This window comes from Pongo pygmaeus, chromosome 20, assembly GCF_028885625.2.
Source record: "Pongo pygmaeus isolate AG05252 chromosome 20, NHGRI_mPonPyg2-v2.0_pri, whole genome shotgun sequence".
Classification (NCBI taxonomy): domain Eukaryota; kingdom Metazoa; phylum Chordata; class Mammalia; order Primates; family Hominidae; genus Pongo; species Pongo pygmaeus.
In genome coordinates, this window is record NC_072393.2 from 41162621 (window position 1) to 41186034 (window position 23414).

The window sequence follows — 23414 nt, forward strand, 5'->3', positions numbered from 1 at the left end:
AGTTTCCACTGAGAGCAGTCCCTCTAGGACCTGGGCTGAGCAAGTTTCTTCCACTCTCTCCCTTCCCTCCTCCTCACCCCCTTGCCTGCCCCTCAACCCCGGCAGGGCGCAGGTGTCCAACCCAGCCGGGACCCCCTCCTCGAACCCAGGTGTTCCGGCTCCCAGACCCCAATTGAGCTGGGGGCGCCCACCCGCCGGGGGATCCCGCCCTGCGTCCCCCATTCATCCGCGTCTCAGCCGCGGGAGTTTCTCAATGGGAAGAGGGCGGAGCTCCCGGGGGGCGGACCCGGGCGGGGCGAGCAGGATCGGGCCCTCTTGGGGTCTCCCAAAGACCCAGGCCGCGGAACTGGCAGGCGTTTCAGAGCGTCAGAGGCTGCGGATGAGCAGACTTGGAGGACTGCAGGCCAGAGACAGGGGTTCTCTAGGCTGGGGCGAAGAGTCGAGCGTGAACGGGGCTGCGGGCCAGGGTGTGACAGGAGGCGTGCTTGCGAGAAAGAAGTTGACGGGAAGGCCCGTGCGACGGCAAATCTCGTGAACCTTGGGGGACAAACGCTCAGGATGCGGGTCCCCTCCCTCCTCGTCCTCCTCTTCTGCTTCAGAGGAAGCGCAGGTACCGCACGAGGGGAGCAGAGGAATATGGGGTGGGGGTGGGGGGTTGCTTGCGGGCTGCCGCTTCAGTAGGGAGAAGGGAGCTGGGGCCTGGGACTCCTGGGTCCTGAATGAGGGGGCCCTTGAAGGTGCTAAGCTCAGCCCTGCTGTCCCCAACTCTCCTAGGCCCGTCGCCCCATTTCCTGCAACAGCCAGAGGACCTGGTGGTGCTGCTGGGGGAGGAAGCCCGGCTGCCGTGTGCTCTGGGCTCCTACTGGGGGCTAGTTCAGTGGACTAAGAGTGGGCTGGCCCTAGGGGGCCAAAGGGACCTGCCAGGTAAGACTGTTCTCTCCACACTGGGACGGGCTGGCTAGGGATAGAGTTGCTGGGCTCGGCTGTACCTGCAGTTTCTATTTTGACATTTTCAAGTTTGGGAAATTGATGGGCTGGGGTAAACATTTAGGAGTCCTGATTTTTTAGCTGCTTCTTTGGGGGTGACCCATAGAGTTTGGGAATTATTATGTTATTGCGAAATAGTACATAGGCCAGGTGCGGTGGCTCACGCCTGTAATCCTAACGCTTTGGGAGGCTAAGGCCAGAGGATCGCTTGAAACCAGGAGTTTGAGACCAGCCTGGGCAACATAACAAGACCTTATCTCTACACAAATATATATATATATTTTAAACAAATTAGCCAGGCGTGGTGGTGTGCATCTATAGTCTCAGTTACTCAGGAGGCTTAGGTGGTAGGATTGCTTGAGCCTAGGAGTTCAAGGCTGCAGTGAGCCATGATCAAGCCACTGCACTTCAGGCAATGGTGAGACCCTGTCTCAAAAAAAAAAAAAAAAAAAAAGGAGAGAACATAAATGCAAAAAAGTGCAGTAAATATAAACGGAAGATTTACCAAATAAAATAGACACTCACACAGCCAATACCCAAGTCCATTGCTAGCTCCCCAGAAGCCCCCGTATTCCTTTCCCCTATCATAGCCCCCCTCCCCCTCACTCCAGAAGTAGTATCTAACCTAATTTTTATGGCAATCATTTTCTTGCTTTCCTTTCTGACTTTATCACCCCCAAGTTTGCAGTGACTCTGGGTTGGGAGGGAGTTAGAGTCTCTCTGGGCCCAGTACACACTTTTTAATAGTGTCTTACCACCAAATGTGTGGGCCAGTTTTCTGGTGGAGGATGTCTGGGGATGGAGGCCTGAGGCCAGGATCTCAGAACCATGGCGTACTGACTGCCTCCTCCCTGACTCCAGGGTGGTCCCGGTACTGGATATCAGGGAACGCAGCCAATGGCCAGCATGACCTCCACATTAGGCCTGTGGAGCTAGAGGATGAAGCATCATATGAATGTCAGGCTACACAAGCAGGCCTCCGCTCCAGACCAGCCCAACTGCATGTACTGGGTAAGGACCTCGCCCACTTGTCCCCTGGGAGCCCAAGAGGGCAGCCAGTACTAGCAGTGAGTAGCAGAGTCCAGGAAACCCAGGGGGGTGGTCAATTGGAGCTGAGAAGATCAGGATCCATCTCTGACCCCAAATCCACCTTGCAGTCCCCCCAGAAGCCCCCCAGGTGCTGGGCGGCCCCTCTGTGTCTCTGGTTGCTGGAGTTCCTGCGAACCTGACATGTCGGAGCCATGGGGATGCCCGCCCTACCCCTGAATTGCTGTGGTTCCGAGATGGGGTCCGGTTGGATGGAACCACCTTCCATCAGGTCAGGTCCAAATTCCTGTGCTAGCCTTTGCCCATTGAGGGAAACTTGGGGTACACTCTGACCACAGGCTCATCCAGAAGAGAAGAAGACATGAGAGGGCAGATGTTCATGGGTTTGGACTCTTGAAATATGATGCAGGGTAAAGATTCTAGGGCCAGACTACCTGGGTTCAAATCATGTCTCAGCCACTTGCTAGTTGATTGATCCTGAGTAAGTTAGTTAACCTCTCTGTGCCTCAGTTGCCTTATCTATACAATCAGGATAATAGTAGCATGCATGTCATAGGGTATTGTGAGAATTAAATAAATAAATACCTATAAATGCCCAGAAGAGTGACCAACACATAGTGAACACTATATAAGTAAGGCAAGCTTGTCCAACCTGTGGCCCATGGGCGGCATGCAGCCCAGGATGGCTTTGAATGTGGCCCATCACAAATTCATAAACTTTCTGAAAACATTATGAGACTTTTTTGTAATTTTTTAGCTCATCAGCTATCATTAGTGTTAGTATGTGTGGCCTAAGACAGTTCTTCTTCCAATGTGGCCCAGGAAAGCCAAAATATTGGACACCCCTGATGTAAGGGGTAGATGGCATTATTATTCTTATCCTTCCCTCCAGACCCTGCTGAAGGAAGGGACCCCGGGGTCAGTGGAGAGCACCTTAACCCTGACCCCTTTCAGCCATGATGATGGAGCCACCTTGGTTTGCCGGGCCCGGAGCCAGGCCCTGCCCGCAGGAAGGGACACGGCTATCACACTGAGCCTGCAGTGTGAGTGCAGCTGGCCCTGGGAAAGAGGGGTGTGGGGCCCTGACTCCTGGGTATGAGGAATGGGGGGACTGTGGCCCCTGGGGAATGAGGAAACTGGGGCCTGGACTCCTGGATCTAAGAGAGCAGGAGAGGGCCGGGTATGGTAGCTCATGCCTGTACTCCCAGCACTTTGGGAGGTCGAGGCGGGCAGATCATGTGAGATCAGGAGTTCGACACCAGCCTGATCAACATGTCAAAACCCCGTCTCTACTAAAAATACAAAACTTTGCTGGGCATGGTAGCACACACTTGTAATCCCAGTTACCTGGGAGGCTGAGGCAGGAGAATCACTTGTACCCGGGAGGCAGAGGTTGCAGTGAGCCGAGATCGTGCCACTCGGCAACAGAGTGAGACTCCGAGCAGGAGAGGACAGACGGCTGGGGTCCCTGGGAAAAGAGAAAGCTGGGCCTTGACTCACATCTGGGAGAGTAGGAGAGGGCAGAAGGCCGGCACATTGAGGTAACTGGGGGAATTGGGAACTGAAAGCCCAGACTCCTGGCTCAAAGGGAGAAGGGGATTAGGGGCCCAGACTCGTGGGGTGGAGGAACCAGGGACTGGACCCCTAGGCCAGTGACGGAGGTGTTCCTGGTCCTTGCCCATCTGACCATTGTCCCACCCTCACAGACCCCCCAGAGGTGACTCTGTCTGCTTCGCCACACACTGTGCAGGAGGGAGAGAAGGTCATTTTCCTGTGCCAGGCCACAGCCCAGCCTCCTGTCACAGGCTACAGGTGAGGACGAAGACCACCTCTCCCCAGCCCCAAGAGTGAGCTTGGGAAGGGCTGGGACCTGAGTAGGTGTGCCAGAGAGCCGGGACAACGCTAACAGCGCCACCATTTCCTCAGGTGGGCAAAAGGGGGCTCCCCGGTGCTCGGGGCCCGCGGGCCAAGGTTGGAGGTCGTGGCAGACGCCTCGTTCCTGACTGAGCCCGTGTCCTGCGAGGTCAGCAACGCCGTGGGTAGCGCCAACCGCAGTACGGCGCTGGATGTGCTGTGTGAGCTGGGGCGGACCTGTGGGTGTGGTCAAAGGTGGGCGTGGCTTTCAGGGCTGTTGAGGGGCGGGGCCGGGAGAGCGGGCGTGGGGTATTAGGAGGAGGAGAGTGTGGAGTTGGGGCATATTCTTGCGCCCTAGAGGGTGTGGTGTTTCTGTGGGGCTGGCTGATCCCGGGTCAGGGGCTGCATTCCGCCCCGGCCATGTGACCCCTAGTCTCCTTCTTCCAGTTGGGCCGATTCTGCAGGCAAAGCCGGAGCCCGTGTCCGTGGACTTGGGGGAAGACGCCTCTTTCAGCTGCGCCTGGCGCGGGAACCCTCTTCCACGGGTAACCTGGACCCGCCGCGGTGGCGCGCAGGTGCAGCCCTAAATCTGAGGCGGTGGCTGGCGGGGGACAAGCCTTCTTTGCAAATCCGGCTTCTGACGCCCCTTCCCTGTCACAGGTGCTGGGCTCTGGAGCCACACTGCGCCTTCCATCGGTGGAGCCCGAGGACGCAGGCGACTATGTGTGCAGGGCTGAGCCTGGGCTATCGGGCCTGGGGGGCGGCGCCGCGGAGGCTCGGCTGACTGTGAACGGTGAGAAGGCGGGGTTTGCTAGGGGACTTGGCTCGTCCCGGGATAGGGAGCGGACAGAGGCGGCAAGGGCTAATGCAGTGGGAGTGGCCTGGAAGGAGCTTTACACCCAGCGGGGGCTGGAGACCGGACCTATTGAAGGCGACGCTTTTAGGAGAATCGGAGTTTGGAGGCGGCGTGGCCTGATTGATCGAGGTTAGCAGAGAGTGCGCTGGACAGACCCGACTTTGTTACAGCCTTTGGGGGGGCAAGACCTCTCCTCTGAGTGACCCACCGTCTCCATCCCAGCTCCCCCAGTAGTGACCGCCCTGCACTCTGCGCCTGCCTTCCTGAGGGGCCCTGCTCGCCTCCAGTGTCTGGTTTTCGCCTCTCCCGCCCCAGATGCCGTGGTAAGGAAATGTCACTCCTCCCGTGACCCACCCAGCCGTGATCCCTGACCTCCCACCTGGCCCCCCGAAACTACTGTGACCATTTCTGACTTCCCAGACGTCCCTCCTGCTTCTTCCTCCCCTCCTCAGTCTCCTCGGTGTCCTCCCTCTTTTGTGCCCCCAGGTCTGGTCTTGGGATGAGGGCTTCCTGGAGGCGGGGTCGCAGGGCCGGTTCCTGGTGGAGACATTCCCTGCCCCGGAGAGCCGCGGGGGACTGGGTCCGGGCCTGATCTCTGTGCTACACATTTCGGGGACCCAGGAGTCTGACTTTAGCAGGAGCTTTAACTGCAGTGCCCGGAACCGGCTGGGCGAGGGAGGTGCCCGGGCCAGCCTGGGCCGTAGAGGTGAGACCCCAGCCCGAAGACCCCAAATCTGGAGAGTCTAAACCCCACAAACGCAGGGATCCCCCAGCCGAGGGCTGCAAAACCTCAGACCCTCAAATGCAGAGACCTCCAAACCTTGGGAGTCTCAAAGCTATGGGCTCATTGATTCCCAAGACACAACCCCAACCACAAATGCCTTCGCATTCTGCGTCCTAAACTGAGAGACTCCTCACACCTAGGGGCCCCAAAAAGGGAAACTCCAACGATTGCAAAGCAAATTGCAAAGTAAAGGACCCCTCAAACTCTAAGACTCCCTAAAGCCAGGGAGTTTAAACTCACTCTCAAACTTGGGGAACCCCAAATTCAAGGGCCTTTGAATCTCCAAATGTGCGACCTTTTGAACCCAGGGATCCCAAACTCAATCCCTGAGCCCCCGCTTCCTGGTTCCCCCTCAGCCTTCTCAGGATGTCCCCTCTGCTCCCTGCAGACTTGCTGCCCACTGTGCGGATAGTGGCCGGAGTGGCCGCTGCCACCACGACTCTCCTTATGGTCATCACTGGGGTGGCCCTCTGCTGCTGGCGCCACGGCAAAGGTTAGTGCCTGAGCCCCGCCCCAGCTCCCCAGGCCCCAGCCCCACACGCGCCCTGCCTGCCCAGTGACCTGACCTGGCCTTGGGCCTTGGCTCCAGTCCCATTTCCAGGTCTGCACAGGGCTTAGCTCACCTTCACGTTCTGGTTCCCTCCTTAAAAACCCTAACTAGACCTTCCCAGGGTCACAGTCCTAGGTGGGAAGGATTCTTATTGGTTTCCAACAGCCCCACCCGATCCGCCTCATTGGTTCCCAGTCCTCTCTCTTCCCGCTTATTGGTCTGTACACATTGTGACCCCGCCCATCGCTTAACTCCACCGGTCGCTGTTTGTCAGCCTCAGCCTCTTTCTCCGAACAAAAGAACCCGATGCGAATCCCCCGCAGCAGCGACGGCTCCAGTTCGCGAGGTCCTGAAGAAGAGGAGACAGGCAGCCGCGAGGACCGGGTAGGATGCCAGGGTCCCCAGACCTGACTGTGCCTCCAGACCTAAATAATAGTCCAGTCCCAAGAGGGCCCACAAATCCAAATAGGACTCTAAGGCCGGGCATGGTGCCTGACGTTGGTAATACCACTTTGGGAGGTGGAGACACAAGGATCACTTAAGGCCAGGAATTCGAAGCCAGCCTGGACAACATAGCGGAACCCCATCTCTACAAAAATACAAAATAAAATAAAATAAAAAATGAACCGGGTATGGTGGCACACACCTATAGTCCCAGCTACTCAGGACACTCAGGTGGGAGGATCCCTTGAGCACAGGAGGTAGAGGCTGCAGTGAGCTATGATTGCACCATGCACTACAGCCTGGGCTACAGAGCAAGACCCTGTCTCCATTTTTTTTTTTTTTTTTTTAATGTAGGAGGGCTCCAGTCTTTTTTTTTTTTTTTTTTTTTTTTGGCAGAATTTCACTCTGTCACCCAGGCTGGAGTACAGTGCTGCGATCTCGGCTCACTGCAACCTCTGCCTCCCTGGTTCAAGTGATTCTCCTGCCTCAGCCTCCTGAGTAGCTGGGATTACAGGCGCCCGCCACCACGCGTGACTGATTTTGTATTTTTAGTAGAGATTGGGTTTCACCATGTTGGCCAGGCTGGTCTCAAACTCCTGACCTCAGGTGATCCACCCGCCTCTACCTCCTAAAGTTCTGGGATTACAGGCATGAGCCTCCACGCCCGGCCTGAGGGCTCTAGTATTTTTTTTTTTTTTCTTTTTTTTGAGACGGAGTCTTGGTCTGTAGCCGAGGCTGGAGTGCAGTGGCGCGAACTGGGCTCACTGCAAGCTCCACCTCCCGGGTTCACACCATTCTCCTGCCTCAGCCTCCGGAGTAGCTGGGACTACAGGCACCCGCCACCACGCCTAGCTAATTTTTTTGTATTTTTAGTAGAGACGAGGTTTATACCCTGTTAGCCAGGATGGTCTCGATCTCCTGACCTCGCGATCCGCTCGTCTCGGCCTCCCAAAGTGCTGGGATTACAGGCGTGAGCCACCGCGCCCAGCCAAGAGCTCTAGTCTTAACAGTGACCCCACACCCAAATGTCACCCAAGTCCATGCCCCTGACCCAATTATTCCCTAGGCCCAGTATGTCCCCACAGCCTGTTTTGTTTTTTTGTTTTTGTTTTGTTTTGTTTTGTTTTGAGACAGAGTCTTGCTGTGTCGTCCAAGCTGGAATGCAGTGGTGCAATCCAGACTCACTGCACCCTCCACCTCCCAGTTCAAGTGATTCTAGTTCCTTAGCCTCCTGAGTAGCTGGAATTACAGGTGCCTGCCACCATGCCTGCCTATTTTTTGCATTTTTAGTAGAGGCAGAGTTTCGGCATGTTAGCCAGGCTGGTCTCGAACTTCTGGCCTCAAGTGATACTCCTGCTGCGGCCTCCCAAAGTGCTGGGATTACAGGCATGAGCCACCGCGCTGGCTTCTCACAGCCCTTTTATTGTCCTGAGTGCAGTCCCCAGCTCTTGGGTGCTCTTACTCTCTCCTGCCTTGCCTCCACTGGCTGGCTGAAGGTCCTTGGGGTCTGGCATTGGAGTGGGGGGGATCCTCTGCCTATTCCCTCTCACTAAGTTCCCTACCCCAGGGCCCCATTGTGCACACTGACCACAGTGATCTGGTTCTGGAGGAGGAAGGGACTCTGGAGACCAAGGTGAGTGTTGAGGGGCGGGGCTCCCTTCACTGTTGGGAGGGGCGGGGCTCCCTTACTTGTGTTTCCATCTCTCTCCAACACCTGTCCCCTCCTTTTTCCTTCTGTTGTCCTCAGAGCTGGGACTCAGCTCCTCACCCCACTCCTCCTGCCCCCGGGCCATCTCACCCAGCTCCCAGCCTCAGTTTGCCTATCTGCAGACTCTGCCCACCCATCTGTCCCAGCCCTAGCCTCCATCTGGAGCCCCAGACCAGGGCTCACTCTGCCTGTGCTCTCCTCATCACGGTCAAGCCCCCTTTCAGCCACTAGGCCCTACACTGGCCCCACATCTCCCCAAACCTGTCCTTCCTCTGGGGTCCTACCTCAGGATGGCCACATTGACTCCAGGCCATCCCCAGGCCATCCCCAGGCCAGAGCACTTCTCTCTGTCTCTCTCTCTCTCTCTCTCTCTCTCCTCTGTACCTAGCACATGCCATTCTCTCTCTTCCTTTTTTTTTTTTTCTTTTTTTGAGACGGAGTCTCACTCTGTTGCCCAGGCTGGAGTGCAGTGGTGCAATCTCAGCTCACTGCAACCTCTGCCTCCTGGGTTCAAGCCATTCTCCTGCCTCACGCTCCCTAATAGCTGGCTAATTTTTCTTGTATTTTTAGTAGAGATGGGGTTTCACCATGTTGGCCAGGCTGATCTTGAACTCCTGACCTCAAGTGATCTGCTCGCCTTGGCCTCCCAAAGTGCTGGGATTACAGGCGTGAGCCACTGTGCCCAGCCGACATGCCATTCTCTTGGCCTGAAACACTCCTACCTTCCTTCCCATGTCTACCTAATACCCTCCTTTAGTCCTCTAGTCTCAGCTCAGACATTTCTTGTTCTAGGAAGCCCATGCTTCCGTCATGACAGACTGATCATTCTGCCTGTGTTCCACCCATCACAACCATGACCACTCTGATCTGGGCTTCCTTATCCCACCCACTATGCTGAGGGCTCCGCCATCACAGCCCCTGTCATTGCCTATGCCTTTCCCAGGCACAGCTCTGACCCCTCTGGGTACTGTCTCATGATCTGTCATTTTTCCTTTGGTGTGGGATTCTGTGAGGACAGGGTCCAGTTCTATCCTAGTGACATGCCTTGTAGCAGCAACACAGGGTGTGACACTGAATCAAAGCCTAGAGGCTGTTGGGCAGGTGAGTGTCTCTCTCCTGTTCCCTCTGCACCTTCCACACTGACACCCCTCAGCAGGCCTACATCCCTCCGTCTCTACCTTTCTCTGCCTATGTCCTATCCCTTTGCCTCTTATCACTGTTCCTCTGTCTCACTTTCTCTGTCTCCCAGTCCATGTGTGTCTCTGCCCACTCCTGTCTCTTTTTGTCTCTCTCAAGGTCTGGTCTATTTCAGTGACCAGACATCAGTGACCCTCATGCCTCCTGTATGCTCACAGACCTTACTGAGTCCCATTTGTCCCCTCAGGACCCAACCAACGGTTACTACAAGGTCCGAGGAGTCAGTGTGAGCCTGAGCCTTGGCGAAGCCCCTGGAGGAGGCCTCTTCCTGCCACCACCCTCCCCCCTTGGGCCCCCAGGGACCCCTACCTTCTATGACTTCAACCCACACCTGGGCATGGTCTCCCCCGGCAGACTTTACAGAGCCAGGGCAGGCTATCTCACCACACCCCACCCTCGAGCTTTCACCAGCTATATCAAACCCACATCCTTTGGGCCCCCAGATCTGGCCCCCGGGACTCCCCCCTTCCCATATGCTGCCTTCCCCATACCTAGCCACCCACGTCTCCAGACTCATGTGTGACATCTCTCCAATGGAAGAGTCCTGGGATCTCCAACTTGCCATAATGGATTGTTCTGATTTCTGAGGAGCCAGGACAAGCTGGCGACCTTACTCCTCCAAAACTGAACACTAGGGGAGGGAAAGATCATTACGTTTGTCAGGAGCATTTGTATACAGTCAGCTCAGCCAAAGGAGATGCCCCAAGTGGGAGCAACATGGCCACCCAATATGCCCACCTATTCCCCAGTGTAAAAGAGATTCAAGATGGCAGGTAGGCTCTTTGAGGAGAGATGGGGACAGGGCAGTGGGTGTTGGGAGTTTGGGGCCAGGATGGAAGTTGTTTCTAGCCACTGAAAGAAGATATTTCAAGATGACCATCTGCATTGAGAAGAAAGGTAGCATAGGATAGATGGAGATGAAGAGCATACCAGGCCCCAACCTGGCTCTCCCTTAGGGGAACTTTGCTCGGCCAATGGAAATGCAGCCAAGATGGCCATATACTCCCTAGGAACCCAAGATGGCCACCATCTTGATTTCACTTTCCTTAAAGACTCAGAAAGACTTGGACCCAAGGAGTGGGGATACGGTGAGAATTACCACTGTCGGGGCAAAGGGGAATCTTGGGATAAAAATATTTATGTTTAATAATAAAAAAAGTCAAAGAGGCAAGTGTGTCTTAGGGAGTCTACTGGCATTATCACTCTCCATCAAGGAAGGGGTCCATTAGACCTGTCCCAAGGTCCCTCCTTTACCCTAGCCTATAAGGTGGCTGTAGGAGTAAAACTGAGCCACCTCAGCCTCTTGCTACCTGCAAAGCACTCTCGGCTCTTTTTTTTTTTTTTTTTTTTTCTTGAGACAAGGTCTGGCTCTATGGCCCAGACTGGAGTGCAGTGGCATGATCTCAGCCCACTGCTACCTCTGCATCCTGGGCTCAAGCCATCCTTCCACCTCAGCCTCCCAAGTAGCTGGGACTACAGGCGCACGCCACCACACCCAGCTAATTTTTGTGTTTGTGTGTAGACAGGGTTTCACCATGTTGGCCAGGCTGGTCTCAAACTCCTGATCTCAAGTGATCCGCCCACCTAGGCCTCCCAAAGTGCTGAGATTACAGGCATGAGCCACTGTGCCCAGCCATGGGCTCTTTTAATATACATCTTCACACACACATGCACACACGCACACACACACGAGTTGCAAACAGAAAGGACATACACATAGGCATGTATGCACAGACACACGCATAGATGTCCATACAGTTGCACACATGTGACAGGGCTGCCCCAGGGGTCCTGGGGAAGACTGAATTCTAACTCTCATTAGAGGAGACAAACAAGTGAGCCCTGAAGTGGAGCAGGGAAGGGGAGACTATGGGTAGGAAAATGGCAATCGCCTGGTCTTTACAGCAAGCGTGGAGATCCAGACCCTAATCCTGAGGTGCTGCATCCACAGTGGGCATGGTGCCGGTGCCTGCTTGGATGATCCTTAAAGAAAGGTCCTGGGGGCTTTGGTTCATGGATCCTTGAGCTAGGAGTTAAAGGTCCAGGCCCCTGGGACCCTTGGGAAGCAGAGCAGGAAGAGTGAACTCCTGGGTCTGAAGGAGAATGGGCTGGGGGCTTGGTCTCTGGTCCTGAGAGAGAAGGTGCCCAGACTTCTGGATCTGAAAGAGGAGAGGACTAGGTCTCAACTGCTGCCTTCTTGACTGGGGACATTTTGGAGGCCTGTATTCCTGAGCCCTCAACAGAGGAATGTACTAGGAGACGGGGGTCTCTGATGCTTGCATCCTTGGAAAAGGACAAAACTGTGAGTGTCTGGGTCTAAAGAGGGTGAGAGTCCTGCGGGAGGACTCAAAATCCACAACGGGCGGAGCCCATAGCCGGACTCCTGGCTGGGCCCCTCATGGGGCGGGACGCCTGGGATCTCGAGGGGCGGGGGCCTGGCGCAGGCTCCCGCCTGGGGTTCCCAAGCTGCTCCACTCTTCGCGAAGCCGCCGCGCTATTGTCCTGGCCAGGAAGGCGGGGCCGGCGCGGGGCGGGGCTGGCGGCGCCGGCGCAGCCCGGGGGCGGTGGGAGGAGGAGGTGGCGGCGGTGGCGCTGGGAGCTCCTGTCACCGCTGGGGCCGGGCCGGGCGGGAGTGCAGGGGACGTGAGGGCACAAGGGCCGGGACATGGGGCCCGCCAGCCCCGCTGCTCGCGGTCTAAGTTGCCGCCCGGGCCAGCCGCCGCTGCCGCTGCTGCTGCCACTATTGCTGCTGCTTCTGCGCGCGCAGCCCGCCATCGGGAGCCTGGCCGGTGGGAGCCCCGGCGCGGCCGAGGTGAGGCCGGTCCGGGTCCTGGGGGATGGGGGAAGGGGCGGGACCGGGTCTCTGGACGCCGGCGCGGACATGTCCAGGGCAGAAAGCGCGGTCTTTCCAGCCAGGTGGTCAGCCCCCAGGCGCCCCCAACCACATTTATGAACCCAGGGTTCCAGGCCCCAGCTCCCCCATCATCTGACGTCCCAGCCCCCTCCCACCCCGAGCATAGGAACTGGTCTATTCAGAGCCCCTGGTCCCAGAAGTCCAGCCCCCTCTCCAGACCCAGGTGACTCGGCCCCAACCCCCTCCCGCCTGGACATAGGACCCACCAAGCAGCGAGGCACTTAGATCCGATAATCCAGACCCCTTGTATTCTCTGGATCCATATGGAGGCCCTTGCAGCCTCCCAGGACCCAGGAGTCCAGTCCTTCAGTCACCACCCACCCCAACCAGATGTAGCTCTCCAGTCCTCAAGGACCTGGTGTCCAGGACTGTAGGCCCCTGAAGCCAGGCCTTGTCAGCTTTACATCCTGCAACCGGAGCCTGAGCAAGGGGTGGAGGGAGGAGGGGCCAGAACGCCTGGGTTCTGGCCTCCTCCTCCGCGATTCAGGTTTAACCCCTTCGGGCTCCAGAGCTGCTGCGCTGGGGTGGGGGCGGAGTCTGTCTCCGCGGCAACAAGGCAGAAAGAATCCCGGGGGACCCGGGTCGCCATAGCAACGGGAGAGCTGGGGCGCCCCCGCCCTACGGGAGCTGTTTCCCAGGGAACGGTGCCTCCATGGAGGCGGTGTGCGGTGCTTGGGGGAGGGGGCCGGTGCTGGGGGTCTCGGTCTTAGGGAGCAAAGAACCAGGGGACCCTCATGCCAACGCCCCCCGGGCCCCCACTGTCCTCTTCACTTCCATCCAGGCCCCGGGGTCGGCCCAGGTGGCTGGACTATGCGGGCGCCTAACCCTTCACCGGGACCTGCGCACCGGCCGCTGGGAACCAGATCCACAGCGCTCTCGACGCTGTCTCCGGGACCCGCAGCGCGTGCTGGAGTACTGCAGACAGGTGGGCGGGGCCGAGCGGGAGAGGCGGGGCCGCCCATAGAAAGCTAGACTTGAAAAAGGCGTGGTCCAGGGTGCTGAGCTATCTAAGGCGTGAGGCTGGGGGGCGTGGCCAATAAAGAGGCGCAACTATGCTAGGGCAGGGGACCTGTTTTGAGATACTAAGTCAGGAAAAGGGGAGAACCGCGAGATAGCCAGAGAGGAAGTGGAATTTAGGAATCTGGTGGTCTTTGTAAAGAGTAGAGGTGTAGGGGGGAGTGGCAAAAGGATAGGCGGGGCTAAGACAGAAAGAGACCTTAAGGACCAACAAGATGGGGAAAGGGGTGGAGCCCAATGAGAGCGCGGAGAGCTGGGGGGCGTGGCCACGAAAAGACAAATCTGTAACGGGAAGGGCGAGTTTTGGAGAGGCGGAATAGAGGAAAAGGCGGGGACTAAAGGAGGGTGAGACCTTTGGGGAGACGAATCTGACTGCGGGGAGGGGTGACCAGAGAGGTGGGCTTAGAGGGACCTTCGGAAAGAAACAGCACAGGAAAAGAGATAGGGCTTAAAGATGACGGGACTTTTAAGGGAAAACTGCTAGTGGGCGTGGCCAATGAGCACAAGGAGCTTGGATATCTAAGGCTGGTGCTACGGGGAAGCAGGGCCTAGGGAAGCGATGTCCTCATGATAGAGCCTTGAAAACGGACCTGGCCGGGCGCGGTGGCTCACGTCTGTAATCGCAGCACTTGGGGAGGCCGAGGCGGACGGATCACCTGAGGTCAAAAGTTCGAGACCAGCTTGGCCAACATGGCGAAACCCCTTCTCTGCTAAAAATACAAAAATTAGCCTGGCATGGTGGTGCGTGCCTGTAATCCCAGCTACTCGGGAGGCTGAGACAGGAGACTCGCTTGAACCTGGGAGGAGGAGGTTGCAGTGGGCCGAGATTGTACCATTCCACTCCAGCCTGGGCGACAAGAGCAAATCTCCGTCACAAAGAAAGAAAGAAAGAGAGAGAGACAAAGAAAGAGAAAAGGGACCTGACTACTGGAGAGGGGTGGCTGGCAGGGGCGGGGCAGTGGGCTGATTGCCCCCATCTGATCCCCCCAGATGTACCCGGAGCTGCAGATTGCACGTGTGGAGCAGGCTACGCAGGCCATCCCCATGGAGCGCTGGTGCGGGGGTTCCCGGAGCGGCAGCTGCGCCCACCCCCACCACCAGGTTGTGCCCTTCCGCTGCCTGCGTGAGTCCCAGGCGGGGAGAGGGGAACTGAGGTGGGAGTTTCCGAGGGGCAAGGTTCTGAGCCCCTCTCTCCGGCCCACATTAAGGGACTGGGTGCTTGTGTCCTAAGTGGGGCAGAGAAGCCTCTGAGGATAAAATATCTGGATTCTGAGGAGGGTGGGGTTGGTGGCTGTAGGAGGATCTCACCCTGGTGTCCCGTGCTTCCCCAGCTGGTGAATTTGTGAGTGAGGCCCTGCTGGTGCCTGAAGGCTGCCGGTTCTTGCACCAGGAGCGCATGGACCAATGCGAGAGTTCAACCCGGAGGCATCAGGAGGCGCAGGAGGTCAGGACCTTGGCCCACCCATCCCCAGCCCCCACAACCCAGGAACCGGGACCTCTAACACCCTCCGCCACCAGAACCAAGGAGTCTGGGCCACCAGCATCCTCTTCCCACTTGGGATCTAAGAATTTCATCCCCAACCCCTTCCTCTAGAACCAGGAATCCAGGCTCCCCAGCCTCATCAACCCCCAACCCTGGCAGCCCAGTTCCCCATCTACCCCCTCCCACCCCACAATCCTGGCATCTGGGCCCACTCTTCCCACAGGCCTGCAGCTCCCAGGGCCTCATCCTGCACGGCTCGGGCATGCTTTTACCCTGTGGCTCGGATCGGTTCCGTGGTGTGGAGTATGTGTGCTGTCCCCCTCCAGGGACCCCCGACCCATCTGGGACAGCAGTTGGGTGAGTGGGAGGGAACCCTCCATGCCCATCTCAAGGTTCCTGAGGCAGGGGATGGAAGCCTGGGAGCCCGGGCCTGGATTCTTACTGCCTGGGTCCTCTCCTGCTCCCTCAGTGACCCCTCCACCCGGTCCTGGCCCCCGGGGAGCAGAGTAGAGGGGGCTGAGGACGAGGAAGAGGAGGAATCCTTCCCACAGCCAGTAGACGATTACTTCGTGGAGCCTCCACAGGCTGAAGAGGAAGAGGAAGAGGAAAGGGTCCCACCCCCAAGCTCCCATACCCTTGCAGTGGTCAGCAAAGGTGAGGCAGTCTCTGAACCCCTGGGGCCTCTCCACCATAGAGGGAGAAAGATCTGGGGGAGTCTTGCTGAGGGGTGTCTTTGGGAGGGGTCTATAGGGGAAAGGCCCAACTGAGGAGAAAAGATGAGAGTATCTTTGGATAAAATAGAGGTAGAAGGGCTAACCCGCCAAGGGAGGGGGTGGTTTGGGGGTACTTGGGAGTAGAGGGGCCATTGGGTAGGTCTTGAGGATCATTTCAGGAAAGCTTGGAAGATGGCGTAATGGATTCCTAAGCTTTGCAAGAACAGGCCCAGTCCAGAACTACATCTCCCATAATGCCAGGCAGCAGCGGTGGCTCAACTGGGTGCATGATGGTCTCCGGTGCACTCTAGGAAATGTAGTTCTCTAGGTAGAAAAGGCGACCTGGAGGTGGGCTGCAGACTGACCTCTTGATCCCTGGTCTTGCAGTCACTCCCACCCCGAGGCCCACAGACGGTGTGGATATTTACTTTGGCATGCCTGGGGAAATCAGTGAGCACGAGGGGTTCCTGAGGGCCAAGATGGACCTGGAGGAGCGTAGGATGCGCCAGATTAATGAGGTGATGATACCGGAGGCCCCAGAACCCCCTACAGTACAGAGCTCCCTAAATACCAGGAAATTCCTCCAGGACACATTGATACTACCTCCAAAGGCTCCCTAAGCCCCTTTGACCTTGAGCTCTCAACACCACCCCCTAAGATGGCCAGAGATCCATGGCCCATCTAGAATCCCACTGAGACGCCACCAGGTTCTGTGGAAACTCTGGTCTATGGTACTCTTTCACTTTATTGGTTTTTATTTTCTTTTGTTGTTGTTGTTGTTGTTGTGACGGAGTTTCGCTCTTAACACCCAGGCTGGAGTGCAATGGTGCGATCTCGGCCTACTGCAACCTCTGCCTCCCGGGCTCCAGTGATTCCCCTGCCTCAGTCTCCCGAGTAGCTGGGATTACAGGCACTCGCCACCACGCCCGGCTAATTTTTGTATTTTTAGTAGAGACAGGGTTTCACCATGTTGGCCAGGCTGCTCTTGAACTCCCAGCGGGAGGAGATCCACCCGCCTCGGCCTCCCAAAGTGCTGGGATTATAGGCATGAGCCACCACGCCCGGCCTCTCTTTCACTTTAAACTCCTCTGGATCTTCTCTCTTGGGAACCCAGAGCCAGCGAGACTTAAGGGATTTGGGGCCCCTAAAATCTCTTTTTTTTTTTTTTTTGAGACAGAGTTTCGCTCTGTTGCCCAGGGTAGAGTGCAGTGACGCGATCTCCCACTCACTGCAAGCTCCGCCTCCTGGGTTCACGCCATTCTCCTGCCTCAGCCTCCTGAGTAGCTGGGACTGCTGGTACCCACCACCGCGCCCAGCTAATTTTTTGTATTTTCAATAGAGACGGGGTTTCACCGTGTTAGCCAGGATGGCCTCGATCTCCTGACCTCATGATCCACCCGCCTCGGCCTCCCAAAGTGCTGGGATTACAGGCATGAGCCACCGCGCCCAGCCGTGGGGCCTCAAAAATCTTAAAGAGGGGTTGGGGGACTTGCCAGGTGGATCAGGGTGGATTCTGGGATCCTGAAGCTCCCCTCCCTACACAGGTGATGCGTGAATGGGCCATGGCGGACAACCAGTCCAAGAACCTGCCTAAAGCCGACAGACAGGCCCTGAATGAGGTAGGACAGCCCCAGTGGGTCCTCCTCATGCCTGTCCACCACCTGGAGCACGCTCAGTTTCACCTGGCTCTGGCAGTGCCCTGCCCATCCAGTTCCACCCCTTCCCACCTATCTCAGCCTTTCCTGGCCCCATGCCTACATGCAGCTCTGCCCCTCTTAGCTGCCATCTGACCTGACACTGCTCTCCTCCCCAGATTGGCCATATTTGGCCCCATCTACACTTGACTTGCCTCTCAGGGCTGGCTCTGGAGTCCTGTCCCAAGCCAGGGCCTCTGCAGATGCAGCCAGGGCCTTCCTGGTCTGTCTTTGTGCATTCATGTCTCTATCAGGCCCCGCCCCCTGATTCTGGCTCTGCCGGGCCAATCTCACCTTTCTTAACCTGACCTGCCCCATGGAGACCCCACTCATGTTAGCCCCCATTCCAGCTCTTGGTCCCACCCCTATCGTGTCATTTATGCACAGCCTGTCTCCAGTTTGATCCTGCCCAGGCCAGGAGCCCTGCAAGCCTTTGTCCCTTTCACCTTAACATTGCTCAGTTCTGTTCCCAGATTGTTCCCACTCGATCTTACAGTTTACATCCTCACATTGGCTCCCAGTGGGCCTCGTCCCACCTCCACCCTGCCTGGCCCTGTAGCCCACCCCTTCCAGTCCGTAACCTTTGGTTCTGCCCAGGCCTGGGCCCCTGGAACACCCCCCAACCCCATGTAGCCCTGCCTTTCCAGGCTGTCTTTGACCAGGCTTTGACCCATCTTCTCCTCTCCTGACCCTGTGCTCACCCACTCCCCAGCACTTCCAGTCCATTCTGCAGACTCTGGAGGAGCAGGTGTCTGGTGAGCGACAGCGCCTGGTGGAGACCCATGCCACCCGCGTCATCGCCCTTATCAACGACCAGCGCCGGGCCGCCTTGGAGGGCTTCCTGGCGGCCCTGCAGGCGGATCCGCCTCAGGTGCGGGGACCGTGGGCGCAGAGAGCAGAGGGTGAGAAGGGTCAGGGCTGGCTTGGGCATCCTGTGTCCCTTCCACAGGCGGAGCGTGTCCTGTTGGCCCTGCGGCGCTACCTGCGTGCGGAGCAGAAGGAACAGAGGCACACGCTGCGCCACTACCAGCATGTGGCCGCCGTGGATCCCGAGAAGGCACAGCAGATGCGCTTCCAGGTGCTCACATCCTTCCAGCTCCCAAATGCGCCCCTATTCCTCAGACGCCAGCGCCTCAGGCTCTTCTCTTGTCCCTTAGACCCTCTTTCTGTCTCTTGGAACCCTTCCTATCCCCCGAACACCGCTTCTCTGCCTCTTCCCAGTCTCTCAGCTCTGCTTCCTGACCCTGAAACATGGACCCTCACATGCTGCATCTTTGACCCCTGCTTCTTGTCCCCTGGATTCTACTCCCCCCACCCTCGATCCTGTGTTCTGTCCCTTGGATTTTCACTGCCTTTCCCAGAATCCTCTTTTTTTTTTTTTTTTTCTTTGAGACAGGTTCTTGCTCTGTCGCCCAGGCTGTAGTGCAGTGTGCGATCTTGGCTCATTGCAACTTCCACCTCCTGGGTTCAAGCAATTCTCCTGCCTCAGCCTCTTGAGTAGCTGGGATTACAGGAGCCTGCCACCACACCGGGCTAATTTTTTTTTTTTTTTTTACAGTCTCGCTCTGTTGCCCAGGCTGGAGTGCAGTGACGTGATCTGGGCTCACTGCAACCTCCGCCTACCAGGTTCAAGCTATTCTCCTGCCTCAGCCTCCTGAGTAGCTGGGACTACAGGCAGGAGTCACCACATCTGGCTGATTTTTGTATTTTTAGTAGAGATAGAGTTTCACCATACTGGTCAGGCTGGTCTCGAACTCGACCTCAGGTGATCCACCCTTGGCCTCCTAAAGTACTAGGATTACAGGTGTGAGCCATCACGCCCGGCCCCAGCTAATTTTTGTATTTTTGGTAGACACTGGGTTTCAGCATGTTGGCCAGGCTGATCTCGAACTCCTGACCTCAGGTGATCTGCCCGCCTTGGCCTCCCAGAGTGCTGGGATTACAGGCGTGAGCCACCGTGCCCGGCCAGAAACCCCAATAACTTTTGCACCAATCTAATATTTTTAGCAGAGACAGGGTTTTGCCATGTTGCCCAGGCTGGTCTCGAACTCCTGACCTCAGGTGATCTGCCCACCTCGGCCTCCCAAAGTGCTGGGATTACAGGCATGAGCCACCGCGCCCGGTCGAGAATCCCCTTCTTGTTCCTTGAACCCTCTTCCTGTCCTTTCAACCTCCTTTCTCTATAACTTCACTTGTTTTTCCTGGAACCTCTGTTCTGTGAGCTCTAATTTGAATTCCCCTTTCCTGGATGTTTTCTTCCTGTCTATGAAACTCCATTCTGTGCTCTTGAACTCCAAATCTTGCCTTGAACCACGTCATTTCTATATGACCCTCCAATCCTCAATCTCTGTCTCTGGAATCCCCTCAAACCCCACTTTCTGTTCCTTGGACTTTATTCTTCAATATCCTTCTCCTATGGCCCAGTTCCTGACCCTCGTACCACACGTCCTGTCCGTTGCATGTGCCGCTTTTCCTTGGTCGCTATTGAATTCCTCCTTCATACTGCTTCAGTTTCCTCGTCTCCAGCCTGCATTGCCCAGTTCATCCTTCATGTCCACTTGCCCACAGGTGCAGACCCACCTTCAAGTGATTGAGGAGAGGGTGAATCAGAGCCTGGGCCTGCTTGACCAGAACCCCCACCTGGCTCAGGAGCTGCGGCCCCAAATCCGTGAGTGCCTATTACCCTGGCTCCCATTCCAGATCTCTGAGGGTAGATCTTGACTCCTAAATGTTGAGCCCCCCCAATTTCATTTATTCCTCTGTAACAAATCAGCCCAGACCTTAGCAGTGAAAATCAACAATGATTTTTCTTTATTCATGATTTGCCATCCGGTCTGGGCTCAGCAGAGTGGTTCTTCTAGTGGTCTTGCCAGTGGTCAAGCATGCAGCTGTATTTAGCTAGCAGATCATCTGGGGGCTGGGAGTCCAGCACAAATAGACTTTTCTCCCTCTTCAAGGAAGCTCAGGGCCTCTCTTCTCCGTGGAGCCTCTCCAGGTCTCACCAGCAGGGTAGCTGGATTCCCTACATGGTGGTTCATGCTCTCTAAGACATCAAAGTGGAAGTTGCTAGGTCTTAAGGCTTGGGCCCACATTCTATTTGTTAAAGCAAGTTACAAATTCAGTCCAGATTCAAGGGAAGGAACCTGTATGCATACCGGAATGTGTGACCTACCACAGCCCCCAGATCTATTGTGGCTCCTCCTGGATGTCTCACACATAACCCTGATTCTCCTAGTATTTAAGAAAGCTATCATCTTGAGCTGAGCACAGTGGCTCACGCCTATAATTCCAGCACTTTAGGAGGCCGAGGCGGGTGGATCACTTGAGATCAGGAGTTCGAGACCAGCCTGGCCAACGTGGTGAAACCCCGTCTTTACTAAAAATACAAAAATTAGCCAGGCATGGTGTCGCTTGCCTGTAATCCCAGCTACTTAGGAGGCTGAGGCAAGAGAATCACTTGAACCCGGGAGGTGGAGGTTGCAGTGAGCTGAGATCATGCAGAGTAAGACTCTGTCTCAAAAAAAAAAAAAAAAACAAAAACGTAATCTTGAAATTTCAGCCTCCATCCTTCCTGCCAGCAGTGCCTCCATCCAGCTTCCCACTTTCTCAGATCACACTTCTGGCTACCCCACACTTGGGGCTGACTCTGCTGTCTGCATGATCTCCCACTTGCTCTACTATTAGGGTGCCCTCCACTCACCCCAATGCTCACTACCTCAGCCGCCTTTCTGCATGTCCCCCTCAGAGGAACTCCTCCACTCTGAACACCTGGGTCCCAGTGAATTGGAAGCCCCTGCCCCTGGGGGCAGCAGTGAGGACAAGGGTGGGCTGCAGCCTCCAGATTCCAAGGACGGTGAGTGAGCCCACATATAGATGACCCCAGACATTGGGGAACAGGCCCCCTAGAGTCTGAGGGTGTCTTCACCACCACAGTGACTGGGAGAGGATGGGGAGGAACGTCTAAGGTTGCGGGGGCCTCTGTAGGATCCCCAATCCTCCTTCTTAGTCCCTGGAAGGATGTTTCTCCACCTTTCTTTGCTGATACCCTCCTCTCTTCACTGTTCCACTGCCTTGCTTCCTCTGGCTGCCAGCAGATACCCCCATGACCCTTCCAAAAGGTGAGTGTCTCACAGTTAACCCCAGCCTCCAAATCCCACTGAATCCCTGAACCCAGAAGGAAACAGTGTCCATCCATTGGGAACCTCAGACCCCCTGGGGTAGAGTCCGATGTACTTTCCAACCCCCTCCTCTGGACCCTAAAGAATGAGATAGGGCCAGGCGCTGGTGGCTCACACCCGTAATCCTAGCACTTTGGGAGGCTGAGGCAGGAGGATCCCTTGAGGCCATGAGTTTTAGACCAGCCTGGGCAACATAATGAGACCCTGTACCTACGAATAATTTAAAAATTACCTGGGCGTGGTGGGGCATGTCTGTAGTCCCAGCTGCTCAGGAGGCTGACATAGAAGGATCACTGGAGCCCAGGAAGTTGAGGCTGCAGTAGGCTGAGATCACGCCACTGCACTCCAGCCTGGGTGACAGAGTGAGACTCTGTCTAAAAAAAAAAAAAAAAAGAATGAGATCAGACTTGGGGGTAGGGTCCACAGAACAAGATGCTGCATCCCCTGAGAAAGAGAAGATGAACCCGCTGGAACAGTATGAGCGAAAGGTAAGTTAGTCAGAACTGTGGGTTCCCAAAAAGAGAACAAGATCGGGACCTATATGGCTGGGTACGAGGGAGGAGATGCTGGGGACTTGGATTCCTTGTCCTGAGGGAAGAGGGAGCTGAGGACGTGGAACTGAGATCCTAGAAAATGAGAAGGCTGGGGAACGCTCTCTTGGGCCCCTGGGGAGGAGGAAGCCAGCGCCAGGCTTCTGGGCCCCTGACACCTCCTGCTCCCCCAGGTGAATGCGTCTGTTCCAAGGGGGTTCCCTTTCCACTCATCGGAGATTCAGAGGGATGAGCTGGTAAGAAGAGGAACAGCCGGGTACCTAGGGGAAGAGGCCAGGGGTCAGCGGCCAGGCTGTGATTCCTAAAGGCACACAGGACACTCAAAGATGCCCTCTGCCCCATCTCCTCTCCCTGCAGGCACCAGCTGGGACAGGGGTGTCCCGTGAGGCTGTGTCGGGTCTGCTGATCATGGGAGCAGGCGGAGGCTCCCTCGTGGTCCTCTCCATGCTGCTCCTGCGCAGGAAGAAGCCCTACGGGGCTATCAGCCATGGCGTGGTGGAGGTGAGACCCAGGAGGACGGCGTGTGGGAAGAGTTCCTGAGCCCGGGTGTGGGCGGGCTGAGAGGCTTGCGGGCAGTCCCGCCCCCGCACCACACTGTCCTGTCCCTCCCCTGCCCGTTGCAGGTGGACCCCATGCTGACCCTGGAGGAGCAGCAGCTCCGCGAACTGCAGCGGCACGGCTATGAGAACCCCACCTACCGCTTCCTGGAGGAACGACCCTGACCCGGCCCCCTTCACCCCTTCAGCCGAGCCCAGACCTCCTCTCTTCCTGGAGCCCCAGAACCCCAACTCCCAGCCTAGGGCAGCAGGGAGTCTTGAAGTGATCGTTTCACACCCTTTTGTGAGAGGGCTGGAAATTCTTATTTCCCCTTTCCAATTCCAAATTCCATCCCTAAGAATTCCCAGATAGTCCCAGCAGCCTCCCCACGTGGCACCTCCTCACCTTAATTTATTTTTTAAGTTTATTTATGGCTCTTTAAGGTGACCGCCACCTTGGTCCTAGTGTCTATTCACTGGAATTCACCCTCTCATGTTTCCCTACTAACATCCCAATAAAGTCCTCTTCCCTACCAGGCCAGTCTGAGTCTCTCTGGGAGAATTAGTCTGTAACCACAACTGGATGCGGTGTCATCGCCGCCCAGGCCGCCTTGGCCTCTTTAAACGGGATGACGGAGCTTTAAATCTGGGCGGGGCCTGCGGGAAGGGCTGGCGCGCCGGAGGCTGGGCTCAGAGACCAGGGATAGGCGCCTGTCCTGGAGCTCTCCGCGGTGCTGAACTGGCGGCGCCTTCTAGCTCTGTCAGTTGGGTACCAGAGTGGACCCCAAGGAGGCTGGGCTCCAGCGAGTTTCCTCTGCCATCTGCTCAGCCTCACACACAATCACACGCAGCGCCCACCCCAATCTTCGAGAGTCCTGTAAGAGATTATGAATCGTGAACC

General features: G+C 56.6%; 2 protein-coding genes across 4 annotated transcripts; both read left to right on the forward strand.

Annotated features, from left to right (window-relative positions):
- The first annotated feature begins 305 nt into the window (after positions 1 to 305).
- On the forward strand, positions 306 to 10598 carry KIRREL2 (kirre like nephrin family adhesion molecule 2). 2 transcript variants are annotated; one of them, XM_063658655.1, is made up of 15 exons: positions 306 to 610; positions 775 to 924; positions 1849 to 1998; positions 2145 to 2305; positions 2927 to 3077; positions 3741 to 3846; positions 3961 to 4109; positions 4336 to 4463; positions 4549 to 4873; positions 4967 to 5067; positions 5231 to 5450; positions 5917 to 6021; positions 6353 to 6462; positions 8090 to 8155; positions 9615 to 10598. In XM_063658655.1, the coding sequence occupies exons 1-15, from the start codon at positions 559 to 561 to the stop codon at positions 9948 to 9950; spliced, it is 2310 nt and encodes a 769-aa protein (XP_063514725.1). In that variant the 5' UTR covers positions 306 to 558; the 3' UTR covers positions 9951 to 10598. The 2 variants fall into 2 exon arrangements, with proteins under 2 accessions (XP_063514725.1, XP_063514724.1); XM_063658654.1 differs by having other exon boundaries at positions 455 to 610; positions 4336 to 4433.
- Positions 10599 to 11984: 1386 nt separating this feature from the next.
- On the forward strand, positions 11985 to 23049 carry APLP1 (amyloid beta precursor like protein 1). Of its 2 annotated transcripts, XM_054462265.2 has the most exons (17): positions 11985 to 12239; positions 13123 to 13266; positions 14349 to 14481; positions 14690 to 14802; positions 15065 to 15198; positions 15311 to 15495; positions 15942 to 16072; positions 17099 to 17173; positions 17961 to 18119; positions 18198 to 18326; positions 19817 to 19916; positions 20994 to 21101; positions 21343 to 21366; positions 21844 to 21914; positions 22151 to 22213; positions 22335 to 22478; positions 22601 to 23049. In XM_054462265.2, exons 1-17 carry the CDS (start codon positions 12093 to 12095, stop codon positions 22697 to 22699), a joined length of 1959 nt encoding a protein of 652 aa, XP_054318240.1. In that variant the 5' UTR covers positions 11985 to 12092; the 3' UTR covers positions 22700 to 23049. The 2 variants fall into 2 exon arrangements, with proteins under 2 accessions (XP_054318240.1, XP_063514726.1); XM_063658656.1 differs by lacking the exon at positions 17961 to 18119 and having other exon boundaries at positions 11996 to 12239.
- Positions 23050 to 23414: the final 365 nt, after the last annotated feature.

Bases quoted from the DNA above. Each gene is read 5' to 3' on its own strand.
- KIRREL2 (XM_063658655.1), top strand. From the start codon at position 559: ATGCGGGTCCCCTCCCTCCTCGTCCTCCTCTTCTGCTTCAGAGGAAGC. The intron at 3,078-3,740 runs GTGAGTGCAGCT...CCACCCTCACAG, and splicing joins TATCACACTGAGCCTGCAGT to ACCCCCCAGAGGTGACTCTG. The intron at 3,847-3,960 runs GTGAGGACGAAG...CCATTTCCTCAG, and splicing joins CCTCCTGTCACAGGCTACAG to GTGGGCAAAAGGGGGCTCCC.
- APLP1 (XM_054462265.2), top strand. From the start codon at position 12,093: ATGGGGCCCGCCAGCCCCGCTGCTCGCGGTCTAAGTTGCCGCCCGGGC. The intron at 15,199-15,310 runs GTGAGTGGGAGG...CTGCTCCCTCAG, and splicing joins CCATCTGGGACAGCAGTTGG to TGACCCCTCCACCCGGTCCT. The intron at 18,120-18,197 runs GTGCGGGGACCG...TCCCTTCCACAG, and splicing joins TGCAGGCGGATCCGCCTCAG to GCGGAGCGTGTCCTGTTGGC.